This window comes from Stigmatopora argus, chromosome 22 (genome assembly GCF_051989625.1).
Source record: "Stigmatopora argus isolate UIUO_Sarg chromosome 22, RoL_Sarg_1.0, whole genome shotgun sequence".
Lineage (NCBI taxonomy): Eukaryota > Metazoa > Chordata > Actinopteri > Syngnathiformes > Syngnathidae > Stigmatopora > Stigmatopora argus.
In genome coordinates this window covers 10,395,918-10,417,428 of record NC_135408.1, presented here as the reverse complement: position 1 = coordinate 10,417,428, position 21,511 = coordinate 10,395,918, and the positions used below count along the sequence as shown (strand labels likewise).

Below are 21,511 nucleotides of genomic sequence, written 5' to 3'. Positions count from 1 at the left end.
GATAAATTGGCGATTGAAATAATTCCTAAACAAATGACCGTTTAGAAACATTGTTGACTCCTAACAATAAACAGTCTACCTTTCATTGATTTTAATTTTTTGTTTTATAATTTAAAAAAGGAAACAAAATGTCAATTTGACTGCAGACGTCAATTTAAATTGAGTGTGAGGGAAAATCCTAAATCAAATATGTTGTGCATCAACTAGCCATCACTTTAAAAAAACAGGTATTACATTGTGTGTGAATGTTGAACTCCATAATAAAAACATTAAACTCATAAAATCACTTGGGCGGAGGGGATAAACTAAAAACTTTGGACTTTGTTTCATGTTTATTGACTCACAAGGTGTACTAAAAGCATGCAAAAATAGTTTTGTTTACATATATACAGTACGTATATAGAAAGTACATATTTACAATGTGTCCACATGAGTGTGATGTGCCTCGTTTTTTTGACTGAACAACATAAATACAGTGCCTCACCTTTACAGAACACTCATTGGCTGCCATTGCCAACGCTAGACGTCCAATCCATTTTGCCTGTCCAAACGGACTGGACGTCTAAAGTCAAAAAACTGAAAAATGATTATTCGATAGCATCCAATGCTGGCAAAAAAATAAAAAATAGCATCCAAAGAGCCAAGATGCCTGACCTAAATCTTCACAATGCAGTTATAGATTGGCATTTTATACAAAAGAATGCGTTAAATGTATGCATAAGATGCTGCTGTGCACTTACTTTAACCATGCATAAGAGTACAATTCCCGCAATTATTACATTTTTCATTATAGAAAAGGTATGCAAACATGCAGGATGTTTATTTTGGTGGAGTACAAAAAAATGTAGCCTACTAAACAGTGACCTTTCTTAGGCATCTTCTGCTTTATATTGCGTGAAGAGGTTTGCAAAGACGTGCATCAATGAAGAATGAGCGGGTTTATAGCTTAGGCCAATCAGACGAGTGAAAGGACTTCTGCATGTTATTATCCGTTTTTTACAACCGTCAATAACATTCACAAAAAGCCGTGAAATGCTAATAAACCGCCAGGAAAGAGCACCGACATAATAAATATTTCTTTAAAGGGGACGCACACAGTGAGAATTAGTCTTGTACATGTATTTTGTGGTGTTTCGGGTCTGCTGTGTACATTTTTGCGTTGTATTTACAGTAAATGCAGTAATGTAAAGTGCAAGCAGCGGGTTACCTTTTAAAGGTGGACTTCCAAAACAGATCACATGACGAGCAGCCTGAGTGTTCGGGCAAAAAGTTAACTGCACAAACACAAAAATACGACAAAAATAATATCCACAAAATGCAAGAAAACGATTTCGAGATCTAGAAGCCCTTCGCGGAGAGTTCCCCTCATCAGAAACTATGGACACATTTTTAGAAACAGCTTCATTGTGAAAACGTTGAAACATTTTTCCCGGCTAAAATAGTAGCATACGTGGTTCTGCGAACCCTTTCAAAGCACACATATATACTGTTTCTATGGGGGGGGGGACAGCATCCATTTTATAGCAGCGCTCCCTCATCTTGTTTTATTAGAGGACCTCGAATTTCAGCGCCATTGCGGGAACACTTGAATGCCGCACTTCCTCTTTCTAACAAGCCATATCGGGTAGACGTCAACTGCATTGAATTGACAATACTGGCAGTTTCTCATTGGCTGCCACCAACAAAACTAGTCGGCGAAAGGATCTTTTTCTGAGGAGGTTTAATGACCATCTTCTGTGCCATGATTTACAGGGTCATTAAATTGTCAAACGACCAATCCAAAAGTCTCAAAGTCCTCGTTTTAGTGGTGGTTCCCTTTGGAAGCTCGTTGTCTCAACCAAACAATAGAGATATCTATTTCATTTAAAGATCACCTACTTTGCAGTTTTTGGATTATCGCGGACACGTCTGGTCTACATTATCCGCGATACTCGAGGGATTACTGTATTAATCTTGTTCACACTGCCAATTCGCCTCTTAGAATCAAAATGGGTTGGGCCATCAATGGCAGTCAAAGAGTTCTTGGTATTGGGCAACCGAGCACAAAAAAAATCCAACTTCAAATAATTTTCATTCAAGCATCAAAATGCAAATTGAGGTACTTTGCATACATTTTCTAGCATTGCTAAACAGTGTTTTTGGAGTCTTCACTTCAATCACATCTTGATTGCGTCCCTCCAAATCAGAGATACTGGTCTTTGATGGCAAAACTTTGTCAAACTCTTGCCCAAATACTAAATGTCAAGTATGTTTGGCAGTTTTTCATGTGCCTAAAATGTTGTGTAGGACTGCTCGAAAGTCACATGATGCATTCAAGTGCAGCTCTGCTTTCACCGGTGGCTTTAGAAGAAATTGCACAGGCATACGGGCAGTGAAGGCAACAGAGAAATGACTAAAAGCTATGGTAAAGTGTAAATGGGATTAACTCCCTTCAGACATCTTTGTACAATAATAAAAAAAAAAACGCTATTCTCATATTTTTTTGTGTCTTTGACTTTTCCCCAAACAGAAGAGGAAATAGGTAAAGCTGAATTTAGAAAAAAAGGGAAATTGTCACTGAGGATGACTGAAAGTGCCAAAAAAGCCGTTTTTTTAGTATAAAACTTAAAAGTTTTCGTGCCTGTTTTCCGAGTGCAACGCGACGGTCGCACCGTGGTAGAAGAAACAAAAGGGGAAGAAAAGTTGGAGCGTAAACAAGTGTCTTTGTGGCTCAAGAGGAAGCTTCGTCTTCATGCAGATCCTCCAGTTCGCCTTCCCTTGGCCCGTCACCCGTGCTGCTCTTTCTGGAATAACCAAGAGAGACAAAGGGGAAATTGGAATGAGCATGGGTCTCCAGCAGTGTCCTGGTCTAACCAGTGAAAGACTTCCCTTTAGAATGAGGAGCGAATGCACAAAGACTACATCTAGCGGCTTTAATGACAGCGCCGGCGGCACAAAGATGACAAAGTATGTCAGAGGTGAGGAAGGCACATCTGAATCACTTCAAGAAAGAATGAAGCAGAGGCTGGTGCAGTGGATGTTGGACAGACGACATTCACCTGCCACAACATTAGGTACACTTTCAAAACCTCAAAAAAGCAGTCAGATACGTGATTTTTTACAAAGACTACAGAGGTAGGCACACCCAATAAAGTGGATATTTTCCAAGAAAGGTGATCTTCTTGACTCATCTTGACACAATTTGGTAGGATTCAAATTCCTCGGCACCGGTGATGTGGCAAGTGACTCATTCTGGTAATAATCATCATAAAAACCTTAACTTCATAAAGACCGAAATCGCCTGCGAACACTGTGTACAATCCGGTGTTTTGTTTGTAAAGCCCACTCAATATGCTTTTTTCTTTTAAAAGGATGTTTTGCAACTTGGTGAGTATGTTACTAAAACCTCACAAATTGAAAATACCTTTTGCTGCGTTTTCAGAGGCCTTCAGAAAATGCCTCGTTTTCTGAAACTCATTCCCGAGGGAATGATTGACATCCTGACTAAGTATAGAATAAGTATGAGATGTGGGCTTTAAGATTGAATTCATTTCTTTGTAGTCATTTGGAATTGGTGTATATTCATTGACTGCATTTCTAAAAAGCAGAATTCACGCGCTCTTCTTCTGGATCTCATTCATTCTTGCAGGAGTACCTAATGACGTGTCCGGGGAGTGTACGTAACGTAGCGCATGTTACCTGAGTGATGGGTGCAGTTTTAAAGATGGCCGGAAAGGCCGAGAGTCCCTGCAGCAAAGTGGGAGAAAAGACGAACATGCCATTTGAGAACGGAAAACCAATCAGTTAGTCAAACTCCAGGGGCTTCACTTCATCGTCTAAAAAGGGGGCGACTCGTAATGGCCACAAAGTCCGTTTTTGTTTTGTATTCCGTTGTGATTGCCTGCTTTGATTGCTAGAATGTGGTTAGTCTGAAAAACGCTCTTCCAGAAACATCAACTCATTGGCAGCAATAGACGTTCAGTCCAATTTGATGGGGATTTACAAAGTAAAAATAAAAAAAATCAATCAGGACGCTTCAGTTCACCAGAATGCTTCCGCCAGAGTCCTTACAATACAAATATAATAGATAATTATATGATAATAATAGATGAATTGTCATTACACGGGCTCCCTTTGAGTATATATAATATAAAAAAAACTTGATGGTGGTCTACAAAACACTTAGCATTGACGGCGATAGGCGTCCAATCCAATTTGACTTGGGGGCTGACAGCCCTTCTAGCCTAAATGGATCGGATGTCTCTCCCGATCAATGCAAGTGAAACGTGATCAGTGAATGGCAGACATGCTATTTCAAACAGTGAGGCGCAGATAAGAGCCACAAATGTAGCTAATCTAAAAATATGGTGCCAATCAATAGCTGCAGAAGAGCTATTGACGCATCTGCTGTCGTATGAAAAGCTCTCGGGAATGAGATTTAACGTGACCCGCTGCGTGTCTGCGCACAAAACACAAAGAAACCCTTATAAAAGCCGCCAAAAAGCTTCGCCGCATACAAATATAAGATGAATTCTGGTGCTATGGCGACAAGACAAAGCAGTAGCTAGGACTGCGGCAGTGGAGAAAGGGGGAGGTTGTTCACTTTCTAGATGATAAAGATGAGACAGCCAAAACGGCTTGCTGACCCTTGGGCAATCTTAAAGATTGGACAAACGTTAAACGCTTATGCAAAGTGTAGCGGCCGAGTCGGATGCGTGGACTTACATGAGGAGGCTGCTGGGTGCGGACATGGATCTCTCTTCCCTCCGACTAGGACAGTCGAAGGGATTACTGAAGGAACGTTTCCTCAACATGGCTTTTACCAAGATCTGAAAGTCAAAATAACGTTTTTTTATTAACATGATCGCTTAAACCCGAACTTTCTTCAATACTGGTCAAACTACAATTTAATCATTGTGTTCCATCCTTATTCCAGGAATGCAATTGGTGCTAAGTGACCCAAATGATATAAAAACACAACCCATTTTGCATGTCTATCATCATTTCCATCATAATTAGACCTTACTTAAATGAGTTGATAGTTTTTCTTACCACAGCAGAGAGGCTGGGAACAAACTTGACCGAGTTCTTGATGTCCTCTTCGGTCACCTCTACCATAGAACAGTGCTCCTCCTCTAGTGGAAGGGGGTCAGAGCCCCCCTGAGTCACCCAATGGTCCACCTGAAGACATTTAAAATATTCCGGTCATTAGAATGGCCTAAGCTTATTTAAGCTTATTTTATTTTTCAAATGTTACCTTTATCTCAGCTATTGTGATCCGGTTATCTGGATCTTTGTCCAGCATTCGCAAGATCAGAGCCTGCAATTCTTCCTGGACTTTTGGTCTTAACAAAAAGAGACCAAAATAATATTGGCGTCAATTTGTAAATTTGTTTACGAACCACCATCAGAATCCTCACCCCGATTATTTGTATTATTATTTTTTTCCCCGTTTCATGGCAATTTTTAATAGAAGTCACCAACTGGCGGACATAAATATTCCAAACATCCTTCTATTTACGTCAAAAAATCAGATGGTGTGCAAAAATAAGAAAACATTTATCTCCGTCCCATTTTTTCAAACTGTTTAAACATCTGTCGGCCAAGAAGGATTAAGTCCAGATTTAAGCATGAATTACCCGTTACATTTTCAATATAATCCAAAATTCAACAGTTCCGCGCATGCTTGACTGACCAGTGAATTAACGAGAAGGAATAAATGAAAGGCATGACTCGTGCAAACATTGTGCAGCCCACTCCCACAGATAAAATAAAGCGGAAGCGAAATGAAAGCTTCACAGCAGCGCGTTCCAAGAAAAGTGAGCTCTGTAATCATCTTTGATTGCAATCAAATTTTCGCTTATTTTTTAACAAGAAAATGAAGCACCCTACTTTGCTATCTGTGGTAACGAATGTCAACGAACAGCGCGGTAAGCCGAATTGTAACTTAGTCGCGGCAAATGTCTTGATATGTTCAAGATAAAAACGTTCCCGAGGCATTGATGTCCCCGTTTGCTCGTTTTTTTTTAAGTGCTTGTTTTGATCACATGCCGGTGACATTTAGGCCATGCTGGCAGTGCGCCGACATTTTTATGTCTGGGATCGGGATAAAATAAGTGGTAAATGGGCAAAATAAGGAGGGTCGGTGAAAGGTGTTTCATTTTAATGGAGAGATTCTGTTTCGGGGAACTCACATTTCCGGGAAATCCACAGCTTTGGTCCTTATCTTATTGTGTAAAGCCAATATGTAGTCATCAATGAATGGGCACTGCAGAGGGAAAACAATAAAAGGCAGATTCAATGATGCCTTTTGGACAGGGAAATTTCAAAGATAGTGGTTTCTTTTTGGAACTTTTTGAAAGAAAGAAGACATCTATGTAAATATACCTTTCCAAAGACGAAACAGTAAAGGGTGACACCCATGGCCCAAACATCCAGTGCCTTTAAAAATAAAAATAAAAAATAGTAGTACAGGAAAAAACAAGTTACAAAAAAACTGCACTTCATTCTTCTTGAAGGGTTTCTTTTTCCTGAAATTTGATCTGATTAGATATTATACTCCAGTACCGTATTTTCTGAACTATAATTTGTACATAAAATTTAAAAAAGTGCAAGTTATATATATTTTTTTCCTCTCTGTGATGTTTTTTTAGGCTATAATTATTTGAAATGGGAAGAGTGACAGAAAATTAACTTTTCAAGTTCAAATGTATTGTTGTATGTCCACAAGTGATACACTTATTGGATGTCAATCATATTCAATGATCAATTTTGCGTTTTTGCTGCTTTTCTGTTTTAATGATTTGATTTGGTGATTCTTAATGATCCCATTTACTTTGATTTGCTTTGTTGTTCTGTGGCCTTTGCGACTGTACTGTCTAACTTATAACAATGCCTTTTCTTGCTACTGTCACAATGAAATTTCCCAAATACGGGATGAATAAAGTTATCCAATCCAATCCAATAAAATATTAAAATATGAATACAATGAAATAGATTTACTACTCCTAAATTAAATAGCTGGTACAAATGTGAGCTGTATATTTTATACCATACATGTAAATATGTAACTTACCTTTCCACTGAAGCTCTTGCGTTTGTCTGACAGTGTTTCCGGTGCCATAAACGCGGGAGTCCCAGCAGTACTGGACAGCAGAGCATCTTTGCCCTCAAACTGGTTGCTGACGCCGAAATCTGCGATCTTCACATGGCCGTCATCTCCCAATAACAAATTAGAAGGCTTGATGTCGCGGTGTACGATTTTCTGGTAGTGCACTGTGGACATCCAAGTTCATATCAAATGGGCTTTATCAATGGTTTAATGGCCAGTAGTTAACTTGCCAACTAAAAACTAATGCTGACAAATTAGAACACAATCCATTAATCTCAGTCAACTATTAGCTTTTTTATTTAGATTTTTTTTTCAAATAAAATAAATACAACAACTTTACTGGTATAGTAAGTCCAAATGTTTTTACTGAATGAGTAAGTAAGGTTTTTTTGTGTAATGAAGTCTTATGAAACAATGGAATTTCTAAAGAAAGCAATCACCTATGATTCATAGAATCCATTAAGAAGCTAGAACTGGAACATTATTATCATTTTGTGTTGCTCGTGAAAGTAAACCACATGCAGCCACTTCATGGTTTACAGAAGAAGAAAAAAAAGAAGTTAGTTAAAAAATGTATCATTCTGTCCTTTAAAAATATATATGTATAATCCTCCCTGAAATTTACACATTTACAATTGGCATCACTTAATACAATAACCAAATTCACTGACTAAATTCCCATTAGTATGAACACTATAAATCGACATAAACAGTAAGTCCAAGAGAAAACTAACATTATCTAAGATTTATAAGATTTTAAGATGAAAGTAGAGGACTTTAAGGTCTATTTTTTTTTTATTTACTTTGCTCAAGAACCCTTCAGCAAGAAGCCTTATCTTCATTCAAGGACTCTCTGTAGCTTTAGCTTAAAGTGGCAACGGCTAGACAGAATTGATTTGTAATCATTAGGTCTAACTAATCTACTGCACCAAACGAGACAACTTGTGGGCTCAGTATTGACAAGATTCATGTGGACACACTGAGAAAGTGTCCTTAACGCTGTGGATTTCGAGGAGACTATGTCCTGTTAATTGGTTCAGAAAATCCGCCAAACCAGACAGTTTTTGAGTTTGAGAAATACTTACAATACTCTATTCCAAGGATGACGTCCCGGAAATACAATCTCGCTTGTTCTTCTGACAAAGGATTGTCTGTGGGTACTTCCATCACGGGTCTGCAATTGGACAGCATGTGACATATTTTTCAAAATGTTAATTAATCGACACTCAAAATGGATTGATTACATGTCTGGGTAGTGCACAAGAAAAAGAACCTTAAAAAATAAAAAAAATTGAATGGCTTAAATTACCAAATTTATTGGACTAAAATGCACACTTAAAAACATTTATTTGCCCACAAAATTGGCAAATTTTGTTGGAGCACAACTATATTATAATGCACCGTTAAAATGCCCAATACACACATTTTTCATTCATCAAAACCATGAATAAAACCAAAAACACAAATAAAAGATGAATAAAAATAAATGATGCACTCATACGCCTGACAAGGTGCGCCTTATGTATAAAAAATAAACTTGTGCGTGAAATACAGTATGACAAAAATAACTTCCCAATGTTATTTGTTTTCATTCTACCACCTTTGAATTTGGTTAATTGAGAACCAAAATGTTTACCCGAAAATCCCTCAACAGCGCGTATTTAATTAATTTTGCGTTCCGAGATCAACCAATTGAATACCGAAAGCCATCTAGCGTATGCATACATGAACTTTACCGGCGTTTTCCTCCCACCGTTATGTAATAACAACAGTTTTCATCACGTTTGATCACATTTTTAGCATTCTGGGGGAGGCGGCATGGCTTGAACTGCTGCAGCTAATAAGCATGAACTTTTTGACAAATCCTTTTGAAGCCAGAATTGGCAGAAATGAGGAAATGGAAATAAAAACTCACCCTTTGCGCATCAGCTCGAACACTATCAAGAAAAAGAGAAAGAAGGAGATCATATGATTGAACCATTGAATGATCGAAATGCGCCACATTAAGCGTCTGAGTGGTTTTATTCGTGACCTCGCTGATGAGATTTAGTATGCGAGGGAAGCCAGAAGGCATGATGAATTAATTATAAGAACGCCAGTGCATGATGGGAAAACGGCCGAGAGAAGAAAAAAAAAAAAACTTAAGTGTGCATACCCATGTGAAGGTTGTCCTCCGTTGGATCATCCAGCACCTGTTGATCAACGTAAAAGCGAACACTTTAGACGGACGGCACTATGGCTGGCTGCCATTGATGGCGCTAGACGTCCAAATTAGGCTGCCGTAATTCATTAATTGAAATTAATGGTCGTCTGTTTTGAGAAGTGATCTGTTGTTGATGACAATAGTTTCGCTTTTTGTGTTCCATTTGTATTTCCGAAATTAGAAATGATAAATGTACCTCTACAAGTTTAACAACGTTGATGTGATCAAGCTTTTTGAGAATGGCAATCTCTTGGTAGACTCTTTCCAACGGTCCCAAGAATTTGGGTTGCTCGCCCTGGACGGCTTTGGGTCCTCGAGGTGGTGGACGACCTGGGATAGTAAAAGTGGGCGTAAAAAAAATTACAAAATGTAGACCACATGTGTCAAAGTGGCGGCCCGGGGGCCAAATCTGGCCCGCCGCATCATTTTGTGCGGCCCGAGAAAGTAAATCATGAGTGCCGAATTTCTGTTTTAGGATCAAATTCAAATGAAGATTATAGATGTAAATTATATTTCCAGATTTTCACCTTTTTAAGGTGCAATTGTTTAATCCAATGTTTTTCTGTTTGTGTTTTTAGTTCAAAAAGCATTTTGTAAAATCTAAAAATAAACATATAAAGTATTATCTGTTTTCCACTTTAATATTGGACATCATTTTAAAAAATTGTTTCTTTTGGAATGAAAAACAAATGATTAAAAGATGTTTTCCCTTACTAAGAAAAAAGCTCAAATAAACATTGTTTTAGGTCTATAAAAAAACGTAATATCTAGGGATTTTGTTCCATTTCTTTTAATCTGATTTGTTTTAAAAATATATAAACATTATATCCGGCCCACATGAAATCAAGTTGACGTGAATGCGGCCCACGAAACAACCCGAGTTTGACACCCTTGATGTAGACTGTAGACTTATATAATGGTGGGTCTGGACTTACGAGGAAAACCACACTGCTTCATTAGCTTCTTTTTGGACACCAATTTCATGGCCTGGTAAAAAGAAAAGTCATGTTAAACAGCTGATATTGTCCGTGCTAAATGCTACTTTTGAATCATTTTTTTTGTGCAAGTGACAATACGAATAATTGCGATTTAAATGTGCACTCATTGCCCAGCCCTAAAAATAAGGTGGTCAGACCAAATGTTAAAGATTTTAATAGTTTTTGCCCTACAATTGGCTCGCAACCAGTTATTGTTCATAACTGTTTTTGCCTGAAGTCAACAGAGATCAAGCTCATTATTGATTGACAGAAAATGGAAGGATGACTAAATGTATTACATAATGTCAACCAACACACAATGTCATTGGTGGAAAAAAAAACGTCCTTGGATGTGTAAAATTAGGAAGTCTCAAGTAGGCTGCAAAAATTGGCACATCATCTTGGAGGCTTACCAATAAAAATGTTTGGCAGCATTTGTGAGCGCTTGAAGAGTAAAAGAGATTTTTTTTGCATTTGTCGTCATAACTGTGTTCTCCAACTGTCTGTCAACTCCATACCAGCAAAAAAATGACTCAAAAATCAATGCTAAATAAATAAATAAATAACAATATTTTGCTATTAACAATATTTGCAAATATCGTCTCCAGATACCAAATTACAGTATCAACATTTTAATTTATTTCAATACTTTTGACATCGCTCTAGTTGTCATAACCACGGAATTAAAACCAGTTCCATTGATGCACTCTCCATTTTGAATAGACAAGCAGAGTATCATTCATTCATGTGTGATTTCATCTATGCAGCACATAAACAGAGATTGCGTTCCGAAAGCAGGAGCGAGAAAGGCTTGCACAAAATAAAACTCCAAATTACCTGGAAGTGGAATCAACCATCTACGTTTGTCTTTACTCATTTGCTCTTCAGTTGATTCCCGTCACTGTTATTTAGGATTATGTTCAAAATGTCACAGGAGACAAGGCGCAATAACCCACAATCTGTCACAGGAGGCTGCAATTTTTGTCACGCTCGACAATCAGTGTGCCACAAGAGAATGCTTCTAACCATGAGAATGGAGCTGCATTCAAGGAGATAAATAAATAGATAAATAAATATCCCTCTTCGTGAATCCTAAGGATGAAAATGAGTGCTTATGTAAACGTCTCTTAGGCTCGATTTGTCCTTGGATGATCTAATTGTGCAACTTTCCTTGGAAACCGTGCTTTTCTTAAGTCAGACAGCAAGTGGATTATTGGAAGACAACATTTAAAAAGGTATTATTTGTTTGGAGTCCCTTTATGTACTGCATACTGAAAAAAAAAGATTTTTTAATTTTTTTTAGCTTTGTTGAAATTAATGTAGTCATAATTCTTTTAAATAGCTGTAATGTAGACATAGATTTTAAGGTAACTCGGACACAAAAATATGTGATCGAGATATTCCGGATTATTTCATTTGATGGCATGCTGACCTTATAATTTGCTTTCACGTACTATACTGAACTGTAATATTACTTCGATGTGTTAAATAAAAGCCCCGTTTAAAAAAAGGACAGTACATCCCAAGCACTGAGAAACAAATCTCAGCTAAATGAAATCATTTTACAGTTCACATCTACTTTTTCATCCACTGGAAGTGGCACTTGTTTACGAGGAGAAAATCAAAGACGCAGAAATCCAGGAGGTGGAAGACCAAAAGAAAAATACAATTGAAAAAAATAAATAAAAAGGCACAGGGGGAATTTGTGGAGCGCCTTTTGTCCAAACAATAGAAGCAGAGAACTCAATTATATATATTAAAAAAAAGACTCATCATTGGGGAAAGTAACAGGGTTGAAAATAAAAGCTTGCCAACTTACATAATGTTTTTCATCATCTTCATTGTATGCCAGTTTGACCACACCATAAGATCCCTGCGAAAAGAAAAATGAAAAGAATTTAAATGCACATAGAGTGAGTGGAAATAATAATAAAAATAAACTTTAAAAAAAAGACTATAAAACTCACCTTTCCAATTTCACTCTTCAATTTATACTGGTTCAACTGGATACAATCCTACAAGGGGTAAAAAGAAGAAGTATGTTAGATGGAATTTCAACGTCATCAGCGACACTCATTGGTGAATAAAAAGTCATTAAAAAAAAAAACAATGGACAGGAAAAAATGGTTGCCGTGTTGGTGGAAAGTTGATTTGTGACGCAGTCAATGTTTTCTATCTACAAGTCCATTAGAGTGGCACTGCTGGGAAAGGCTGCTTTGCACTTCCATAGCAACCAACGCCATTACTGATCAGTGTCAGACAGCCAGTAGCGGAGAGCAAACCGCCGCACGGTCAGAGGCTTTGGGGACACGCGTACACTGGCGTGCACACACCAAAAGAGTGCTCGAATCGAGGATGGATGAAATCAAAAGCATCTCCTTAGGAGAGTTGCTGGGTAGATGGCCCAAGCTAGCCTTTCCAGGTTGAGAATATTTTGTCGATAGTGCAAAACAGACGAGAATAGCCGGGCCTAAAAAATAAAAGAAAAAAATACAGTAGCAGCTCAAATTTCAGGGCCACGAGGTGTTTAAAGAAAAAATGAAAAAAAACACGAAGGTTATATAATGTGTTGCTCACAGGGCTACACAGCTGGGGGTGGCATTTTTGTGTTGGAGTTTGCTGACAGGAACGACTGAAGGGGCAAGTTGAACCATTTTTAACGGTGATGTGGTTTAACTGGTTGGCTGCCATTGACGGTGATGGATGTCAATTTATTTGAACTGGATGGCGGACCCCATTAACATTAACGAGATTCCTATCAGCTGAATTTCGTACAAAAAAAACGCCAGTGTAGATTAATTAATCCCGCAATGTCATTTTCAACAGCGACTCCAAAAAAGATTGCCCTTTTCCACAGGTGACAGGTGCGCCATGCAAAATTTACTCGCCCCAAAACTGGAAATGGCAAGACATAATGCATCTAGGCATGTTATTTTTTTCAAGTTGTTGATCTAGTTCTACAATGTCTTCTGTGTCTGTCTTGCTACTACAACCAAGGAAATTTCCCAAATACGGGATGAAATAAAGTTCTAATCGAATCTATTCGGATTTAAACATTTTTATGAACTCTGTGAAGTTGAAGCGTAGTACGAGGCCTACCTGCGAGTCCGATATGGACACCCGTTTGGACTCCACCGTGGGCCTTCGAGGCACCCGAGGAGAGGTGTGCGTGTAGCACCCCCCGGAGGAGTGGTAAGTCCCTCTCTCCTGCAAAGAGAACTTCCTCCCACTCAAGTGAGGACGTGGCGGAGCGCGTCCGTTCCTCACGGGAGCGCCCAAATCCTCCGTGGACATGGCGGCCAGGATGTCGCCGAGGCCGCTGCCCTGGTCTTCGGAACTGGACTCCAGACTTTGGGTGCCGGGATCGCTGCTCATCGCCATGGCAGGAGGAGATAGCGGGGTTAGCGCAGGCGGCGTTGGCGAGGAGAGGAGAGCAATCGCCAGCTTTCGCCAGCCTCCAACAGCATCAATGGGAAAACTGGACCAGCTGGCGTCAAACAAGAGCTGGAGGGACAAAAAACAATTCCCTACTTTTATTTGCTATTACATGATGAGAGTGCATTTACAGAATAAAAATATCCCCAAACAAACAGAACAAGTCATGTGATGTTTCTTTTTTTTGACATTTTTTTTTTTAAACGTCTGCCTCAACATCCTTATCAAACACCCGCAGATCCGCTGGCGTGCTACAAAATACAGAAAAGAATGAAGCACAGTGGGAAATACTGCGCCTTTAAACTTTCTTCTCCAACGACAAACGGCAGCCACGTCGCGTCTTATCAAAAGCTCGTCGGCACTGACACACTTTTCGCAGTCCTATTTTCTGCTGAAGGATTTTTGCCCTTTCTTGAAATGGGCGATATTGGAGGTGGATGCATAAATAAAATCTTCCAAAAATTGGAGTCACCTTTTTGTGCCGTCAGCCACGGTACTCGGACGTTTGGGCGCCCGGACGTTTGGTCCCCGGACGTTTGGTCGCCAAACGTCCGGGCGACCAAACGTCCGGGCGACCAAACGTCCGTGCGACCAAACATCCGGGCGACCAAACGTACGGCGTTTCTTCATAAAGAAACCAACACTCGAATAAATTGATACTGGATTTAAAAAAACACAAAGGAGGGTTTTTTTTTTAACCATCCTCAACAAAACAAACTTGAATTGATAACATTGAGTTATTATCCAAGCCTAGAAGAAATATTCCATTTTCCATACCAATTTTTAACCAGAAGATCTTGAAAACTTGACAATTCAGGACGGAGGTTTTAGTTAATCACCTGATTGGCCTAAACAAGAGTGCGCTTAAAATTTGATTCATGCAAACCTTTTGACAACCTTGAATTGGGCAAATAAAAACCAAATGCTTTCAACAAGGCTAATATTTTCAAAAGTGAAGCATTTATGAGAAGCAACAACAGTAAAAGCACCAGAGTAGTTTACTCCAAAAAAAAAATCCTTCATTTGTGAACCACTTCTATTCTTACTTGTCTTCTATTATGTCTTTCCCAGGATTCACTTGAGTACAGAAAAACAGGAAGACCATTGACTTCATTAGAAAATCTGGGAAAATAGGATATAGAGGACGTCGTCACGTATAATTTCATAAAGATATATAGAGTATATTGTCCTGCTCCTTGTTTTGTCGCTTGCCGTCTCACGAGTGCTTGGTGGAGAGCAAAGAGCAGGCAGGAACGGAATTACTATTGTAAACACAGATGAATCCCCTTCGCTTTCTCCTGTATACATTCGACCTTGCAAGCCTCCACGGGCCCATTTATTTTCTTCCTTTTTACGACCCGTCTTTATCTTTATTTCACAGTGGAAGAGGGGAGGCCAAGCGTGCCTGTTGGAAACTTCTGGCTCTGGTGTCAAACTGCTGGCCCGGGGGCCAGATCTGCGTCATTAGACCAGGCGAGACATATTTGCATAGACTGGAGATGTGGTTTAAAAAAACAAAAAAAGGAACAAAATTAAAAGATATATTTTTAATATTTCCAAAATGAAAAAAAGGGTTTTATTTTTTAAATTAAAAATAGCTAAGAAATTAGAGGTAAATGTTTCTTAAAAAAAAAAAAAAAAAAATCAAAATAAACTAAAATTCTGAATATTCAGTTTTGCACTTTGTTGTAAAGGAACTAAAAGGGAAAAAAATCGGAGGTGGTGACAATGTCTCTCTTTTTTTTTATATCAAACTTTGTCTTCTTAACAGGTGATGGAATCATGCTTAAAAATCACGAATCAAATTTTGCCGGACAACAAAAATGGGCCATTTTATTTTTAGCCCATACTTCCCAGCCCTACTTTCTCATGTGTTCATCCAACAGAGACTAATCCTTGGAACTCTTTGAATTAATCCAAAAGGATTACGAGACAATTGTACCAGACAATACAGTGTAAATCTATTAAACACCTCAATGAGACCTGATGGCAAAGATACAATAGACTGTGCAAACATAAATAAACACCACCACTTATAAAAACAATAATAAATAAAAAAACTGGACTCTAATATGGATACCACAACTGAAAGTGTCAATAATAATAATACTATAGCGGGATTACACAGGATCTAACGTGCTGGATGAGCCTATTATTTCTCTTCTACTCACATTGACTGAGAATCCATCTTCTAACATGTTTGGCCTTCCTTGAAATCGCTGATATTGTCCCAAAAAAAAAGGACATACAACACCTCTCAGGTTTTCTTTAGGCAAATAATACATGAAATACATGCTTTATAGTAGGCATTTTTCCCGTTATATCACTAGTTGGATTAAAAAAAACCGACTATTTTCATGTGTCCACTAACTCTGGTTGATCAAGTATTTTTAGAAGGTTTCTGTACAGGTTGTACTCTTTGGAGCTAAGGTAATCACACACACACACACACACACACACACACACACACACAAACACACACAAACACACACAAACACACACACAGGGAAGCACTCAATATCATCACAACAGTGGAAAACTGCAGTGATGTGTTCCCACGCAAGGATTATGATGTTCATGCTTAGAGATGGGAAAGTGGGTAACAGGGTGCCTTGTAAATCCCTCCCAGCATCCCCTCGGTTGCCATCTCCTCTTCTTAATTTTCCAAAACTGCGAGCAGGTGGCTAGACGAGTCGCATGGTTTGACCTGATATTCGTCACCATCTGCTAATTGAGCGACTCAATAGGCAGCGAGATTAGTCGGTGGTCAAAAGGCAGGCCGAGGTGGCGTTAAGCATTTTAAAAAGGAGCGCTGCAAGTCAAGGACACTTACGGGAGAGTTTTTGTCTCTCAACGCGTTGGCTGCCATTGACAGTGAGAGGCGCCATATTCATTTCAAGCCAAAATTGAAGTCACCATTTTGCTTTCCACTACATTTTCAAAGACAGAAAAAAAACTAAACAGAGAGAAATCTTATCTTTAAAGGACACTAAAACTTCAATGATATCCCCCCCCCCCTTTATTAAATATATGAATCCTTCTAGAAATTGAGGATTTCACGTATTAACACATCCCAATAATGAATATTGTATTGAACATCCTAGTGGTACACTGTATTCACAATATATTTAAAATAAGTTTATGATTTCATTGTACCAATATTTTACAATGAATCTTACTTTATATTTATGAGAACTATATTGTACATAGTTTGAAAAAAAAAAAACGAACTTAATTTTGCTCTAAGCAGTGGTGCAAGTAAGTTTGTACAAGAAATTGGAGTAGAATATATTAAATGTATTATTATGGTAAAAATGATATGATAATTGAATGTATAACATGATAATATATAGCAGCTTCCGTGTCTTCCATTGACGACACGAGACGTCCAATCACAGCCAGTCTTCGTAGTTCAAATGAATTGGACGTCTACTGCAGTCAATAGGACAATAAATAAAATAGAATGAAAAATAAATCAACTTCAGGCTGCTGTCGGGGAGGCCACGACGATTTTTTTTCATTCATTTTGTTATTTTTATTAATTTTGGAGGAATTGTATTATTTATTCATAAAAAACATACATCAATCAAAAGAGTAATAAAGTACAATAAACTATAATTATAATTGATGTCTACTGTCTAGACACTTGTACAGGAAATCTTAATATTGGGAGGTAAATGATCCAAAATTTGAATGCTGGGTGTTTATAATTAAAGTTAATATATTTTTTTACATATTTGTTATATATACATAGATATTTAAAATGCACCACATCTCCTTTGATAAACATTACATAAAGAACTATCATTTTAAGTGGCCATGTATTTGAATTTGCTTTATGTGGACAGTTTTACTTTGATTAAAAAACCAGTTGGTGCAACAGATGAAGCTTGCGCGACTAATTGTTTACAGCACGACACAATTTGCAGACATTTGTTATTTACTCTAGTTTTGTTCCCTTCATTTCTCAATCACGGAAACAAGGCGCTACAAATCGTACACCTTTTAAGAAGTAATGAAAAGCATTCACGCTTGGCTGCTTAATTCATACTTGAAAATGTGCTGCAGATTTTATGTTCTGAAGGCACAAAACAAAGACTCATCCTGGTAAGTAAAAAGAATTTCACGCTTCATTTTTCCTACATTAGCATTGTAGCGTTAAGAATTACGCACGGTGCTGTGTCCAAATCTGAGAAACGCAGAGATAAGATTTATAAACTACAAAAGAATATTAAAAATCAGCTGCCCCACGTAAAAATAATGATTAGTTGTCGATGACTTCATTTCAAAAGCCCCAAATATGAACTCTAGATGGAAAATCTTCTATAAATTGTGAAATTGACCCTGGAAAAATCATCCGCAAAAGAATATGTAGAATTATTTTTTGTAAAAAGTAGAATATGTTGTTATACTTGTTTTCAACCCTGATAAAAGAGTCCAAACAAATCCCCCACACAAAAAGAAACAGACGTACAGAAAGAAAATGCCATCTGTTAATCCATATCTCACGATAGTTGCAGAAAGAGATGCCAAGATATTTATATTCAACAAAATGACTTATTTTGCTAATCTCTTTGAAGAAAAAAATAAATATATACTGCAAAGTTTGGAAAATTCCGACTATGGATGCTCTGAAATGACACTGTGATAATCATTAACTTGAGGGGAAAATGATGGATATATATCATGGCTAAAAATTGCACTCATAATATTCGCCAACATTTTCAGCACCGGACGTCCAATCCATTTTGACCGGCAGGGTGCGAATGGACGTGTGATCCTCTTAGGAGGCGTCGTTTTGCAAACCGGCTCTTTTACATAGCAGCTAATGAGAGTGGAAAAGAAGTGCAAATGGGGTGAAGTGCTGGCTAGCACTTAGCTGCGGTTAACCGGAAAGATCTGAGAAGCCCTCCCGAGTCCAGGCTGGTCATGTTGTGAATAATCAAAGCCAACATGCAGATCAGGCAACCTAATGATGCCTGTTAATGTTTTCATGTAATCACACACTACAACACGATCGCAACGGAGTAACATAATTGGGTAGAGGATGTCACGACTGGTGAATACCAGCATGTTTACACATCATCATCATCACTGTTTACAAATGCCGTCATATTTTCATACTCGCAGATACAGATGACGTCATTTTAGCACCATACTAGTATCGGAGTCACAGTAATTGATACGCAAGTCATTGATGAGAATCAGCATCACAAATTTTGATCAACACAAATTAGAAAAGATTCAAAGAGCAGGACCGAAGCATTCAGCATCCAGTAGAAAAGTGTTTTGGCTATTCTCTGACTCAAAGACAAGATGTAGTTCACTTCGCCACGTGATTTAAAAATGTGTCTCGGTATGTTTGGAAGGAATTTCAGATCTAAAACACAAACCTGTGTGAATTCTCCCTCACACACACACCGATTTCTGATCCCTTACCTTAATGGAGTAATTTCCCAGAGGACCTGTGAGACAATGGAATTTTGACATGGCCTCTTTTTCCACTCACTGGGTTACTCTTCTACATGATGTGGTTATCGCACAAACCGTATCAAGACAAACACGTGGAAAACAGGTTTAACTAAATGTGTCCAACAAAAAAAATGTGTAAACACAAATAATTTGCTTTTTTGTAATGGTGGAAATCAATCATGGCGATAGCAATTATCGATTTTTCAGCTTAGATCGATAGCCACTTGGATGTCATGCGCCGAGCAGGCTATCGTCTCGGTGTTTCTCGTCGTGTTAGCTTACGTCTGGCCTAAATAACGTGTATCACCACGGCACATTCTGTCTGTAAATATAATGAAGACGAGTTGGAATGTGGCTGGAAATCAGGCTCCAGAGGATTGGCTGACCTGGCAAATGATGATCCTGCAAGTCAAGCAAATGTGCTGCAGGGATTCCTAACCACTGTCAAATCATGTGGGAAATGTTTTCCCAATTTTTTTCTGCATTTTTGTACTGGACATTTCGCGTCTCTAAATTTACACCCACCTTCCTTTGCTTCAAAGATGTTCTGCAAATTGTTTGGTAAGAAGTTGTTCTTGGCTTCCTCATTTAATTCTTTTTTTTTAGGTTTGCAAAGTGCTTGTCAAGGGCTTCTGTTTTTTTTAGATACAGTTGAAGCCAGGAGGGAGGATTAAAAACAATCATTTTTTAAACATTAGTATTTCAAAAGGGCTGCTGTGGGTCGTTTTTTTGGTCTGGCTGGTGTAAGCAAGGGGATTTCTGTTGAAATATGCAGTAGCTGAATAGAAATCGTGTGATTAGACTTGTAAAAATGCCAGATTGCTGAAAATGTTTGTTTTTCCACCCTTCTGTGGAATTGTTTGGACACACCTGTTCTGCATTGGCTGATTTGTTTGTTCACATTCTGGAAGATTCTCATGTCTTTTTTTTTGCAATAAAACGGGCAAATTACTACATTGTAACATGGAATTGTGTTTTGTTTGTTTGCATCAAGTTATTTTTCTCGAGGCAAAATTGTTAGATCATCAACTGAAGTGGATAATTAAACAAAACAAAAATGGGAGAAGGATAAACGACACCCAACACACGCACAAAAACTCTTACTTGAGTATGTTTACACTTGATAAAATGTGTTTATCTTTGCATTCTCTCTCCAATAAAGTGGTTTCATTTTGATTCCTCATTAAGAAATGCTGACATTTCGGCAGTCGCTGCCATGAATAATTGGCATTTCAATCCATCTAAAAGGGGGGAAAGTTGAATGGTTTGCTTTGATTAAAAGCAAAACAACGCTTCATTTCCAATCTCATTATTGCAGTTGGACTTTTCAGGAGCTGAAGCAGATTTACTATTGTCTGATTTGAGTTACGAGCACGCTCACGTTCCGCATTTGACTCAATATAAACACCGCTGTCATTCTCCCCGACGCACTTCCCCATATTTCGCCTCGTCAGACCGATCCACCCACCCAAGCAAACACAAAAGACGAAAGGTGTAAAGTTTGACTCACCCGATCGAGAACCAAACCTCCAAAGTGTCCGTCCGTCGTCTCAAGACGAGCGAAGCCCAAGCAGGCGTCCGCCCAGTCCGGTTAAACGTGAGCCGCAACGGCCGGCAGCTGACCCGGGTCGCGTCGCATGTTTCCTTCCGAAATGCAGCAGCAACACAGCTCTCCTCTCGGTGGGGGTGTTGAGACGGGTTGAGGGCTTGGGGAGGGGGGAGGATGGAGCAAATGAGCCGGTTTGCTCGCTCACGCTGCGGCGGCTGTGGAGACACAAGCGTGAACGCACTCGGCGATTTGTCTCGCCCCGCCGGCGAGCCGCACACGGAAAAGCCCAACTTTAGTTATTCGCTTTTAGTGCCATCCACGGGTCCTAAAATCCGCCCGTTGCCGCTGCGTCACTATCGTGCGCCATTGTCTCCTATTGACACCGCAGTAGAACTGTTTGTTTATGCATAGAGGAGATTCCCTTCTCTATGTAATATGTCTTCCCTGGTGTATTTTACAGTCCCCTTATGTCATTGGCTGGCATCGCCAGCGATAGGCGTCCAATCCATTTGAACTGGGTGGATGGCAGCTGTTGAACGATTCAAACGCAATGAGATGGCCATCGATGTCAACATTTGTCTTTTTGCTGTATGTGTATTGACTGACATTCACGGTGATAGGCGTCCAATCCTTGTGACCTGGATCGATTGGACGCCTACTTTTGTTAACGCCACTAAATGAGTTAATAGTAATACCATATAAGATTTGCTGGATATGTTTGATCTGTGTCGTTTTTGTGTGTTCTATGTCGACTATTACTGATGCTGTTTATTTAAAAAAAAATA

At 38.7% G+C, this 21,511-nt stretch overlaps 1 protein-coding gene across 2 annotated transcripts; it reads right to left on the bottom strand.

Annotated features, from left to right (window-relative positions):
* Window positions 1–306: 306 nt before the first annotated feature.
* On the bottom strand, window positions 307–21,114 carry camkk1a (calcium/calmodulin-dependent protein kinase kinase 1, alpha a). 2 transcript variants are annotated; one of them, XM_077591876.1, is made up of 17 exons: window positions 20,688–21,114; window positions 13,370–13,774; window positions 12,238–12,285; window positions 12,090–12,143; window positions 10,229–10,280; window positions 9,490–9,623; window positions 9,246–9,282; window positions 9,006–9,027; window positions 8,176–8,264; window positions 7,055–7,254; window positions 6,367–6,420; window positions 6,174–6,247; window positions 5,237–5,324; window positions 5,032–5,160; window positions 4,705–4,808; window positions 3,679–3,726; window positions 307–2,783 (listed from the first exon to the last, which is right to left on the bottom strand). In XM_077591876.1, the coding sequence occupies exons 2-17, from the start codon at window positions 13,649–13,651 to the stop codon at window positions 2,711–2,713; spliced, it is 1,488 nt and encodes a 495-aa protein (XP_077448002.1). In that variant the 5' UTR covers window positions 13,652–13,774; window positions 20,688–21,114; the 3' UTR covers window positions 307–2,710. The 2 variants fall into 2 exon arrangements, with proteins under 2 accessions (XP_077448002.1, XP_077448003.1); XM_077591877.1 differs by lacking the exon at window positions 3,679–3,726 and having other exon boundaries at window positions 20,688–21,111.
* Window positions 21,115–21,511: the final 397 nt, after the last annotated feature.

Excerpts from the sequence above, each read along its gene's own strand:
- camkk1a (XM_077591876.1), bottom strand. The coding sequence starts at position 13,651 with ATGGCGATGAGCAGCGATCCCGGCACCCAAAGTCTGGAGTCCAGTTCC. Across the intron at positions 7,255-8,175 it reads CATCCTTGGAATAGAGTATT|TGCACTACCAGAAAATCGTA; the intron begins GTAAGTATTTCT and ends GGATGTCCACAG. Across the intron at positions 6,248-6,366 it reads ACTGTTTCGTCTTTGGAAAG|TGCCCATTCATTGATGACTA; the intron begins GTATATTTACAT and ends TTCCCTCTGCAG.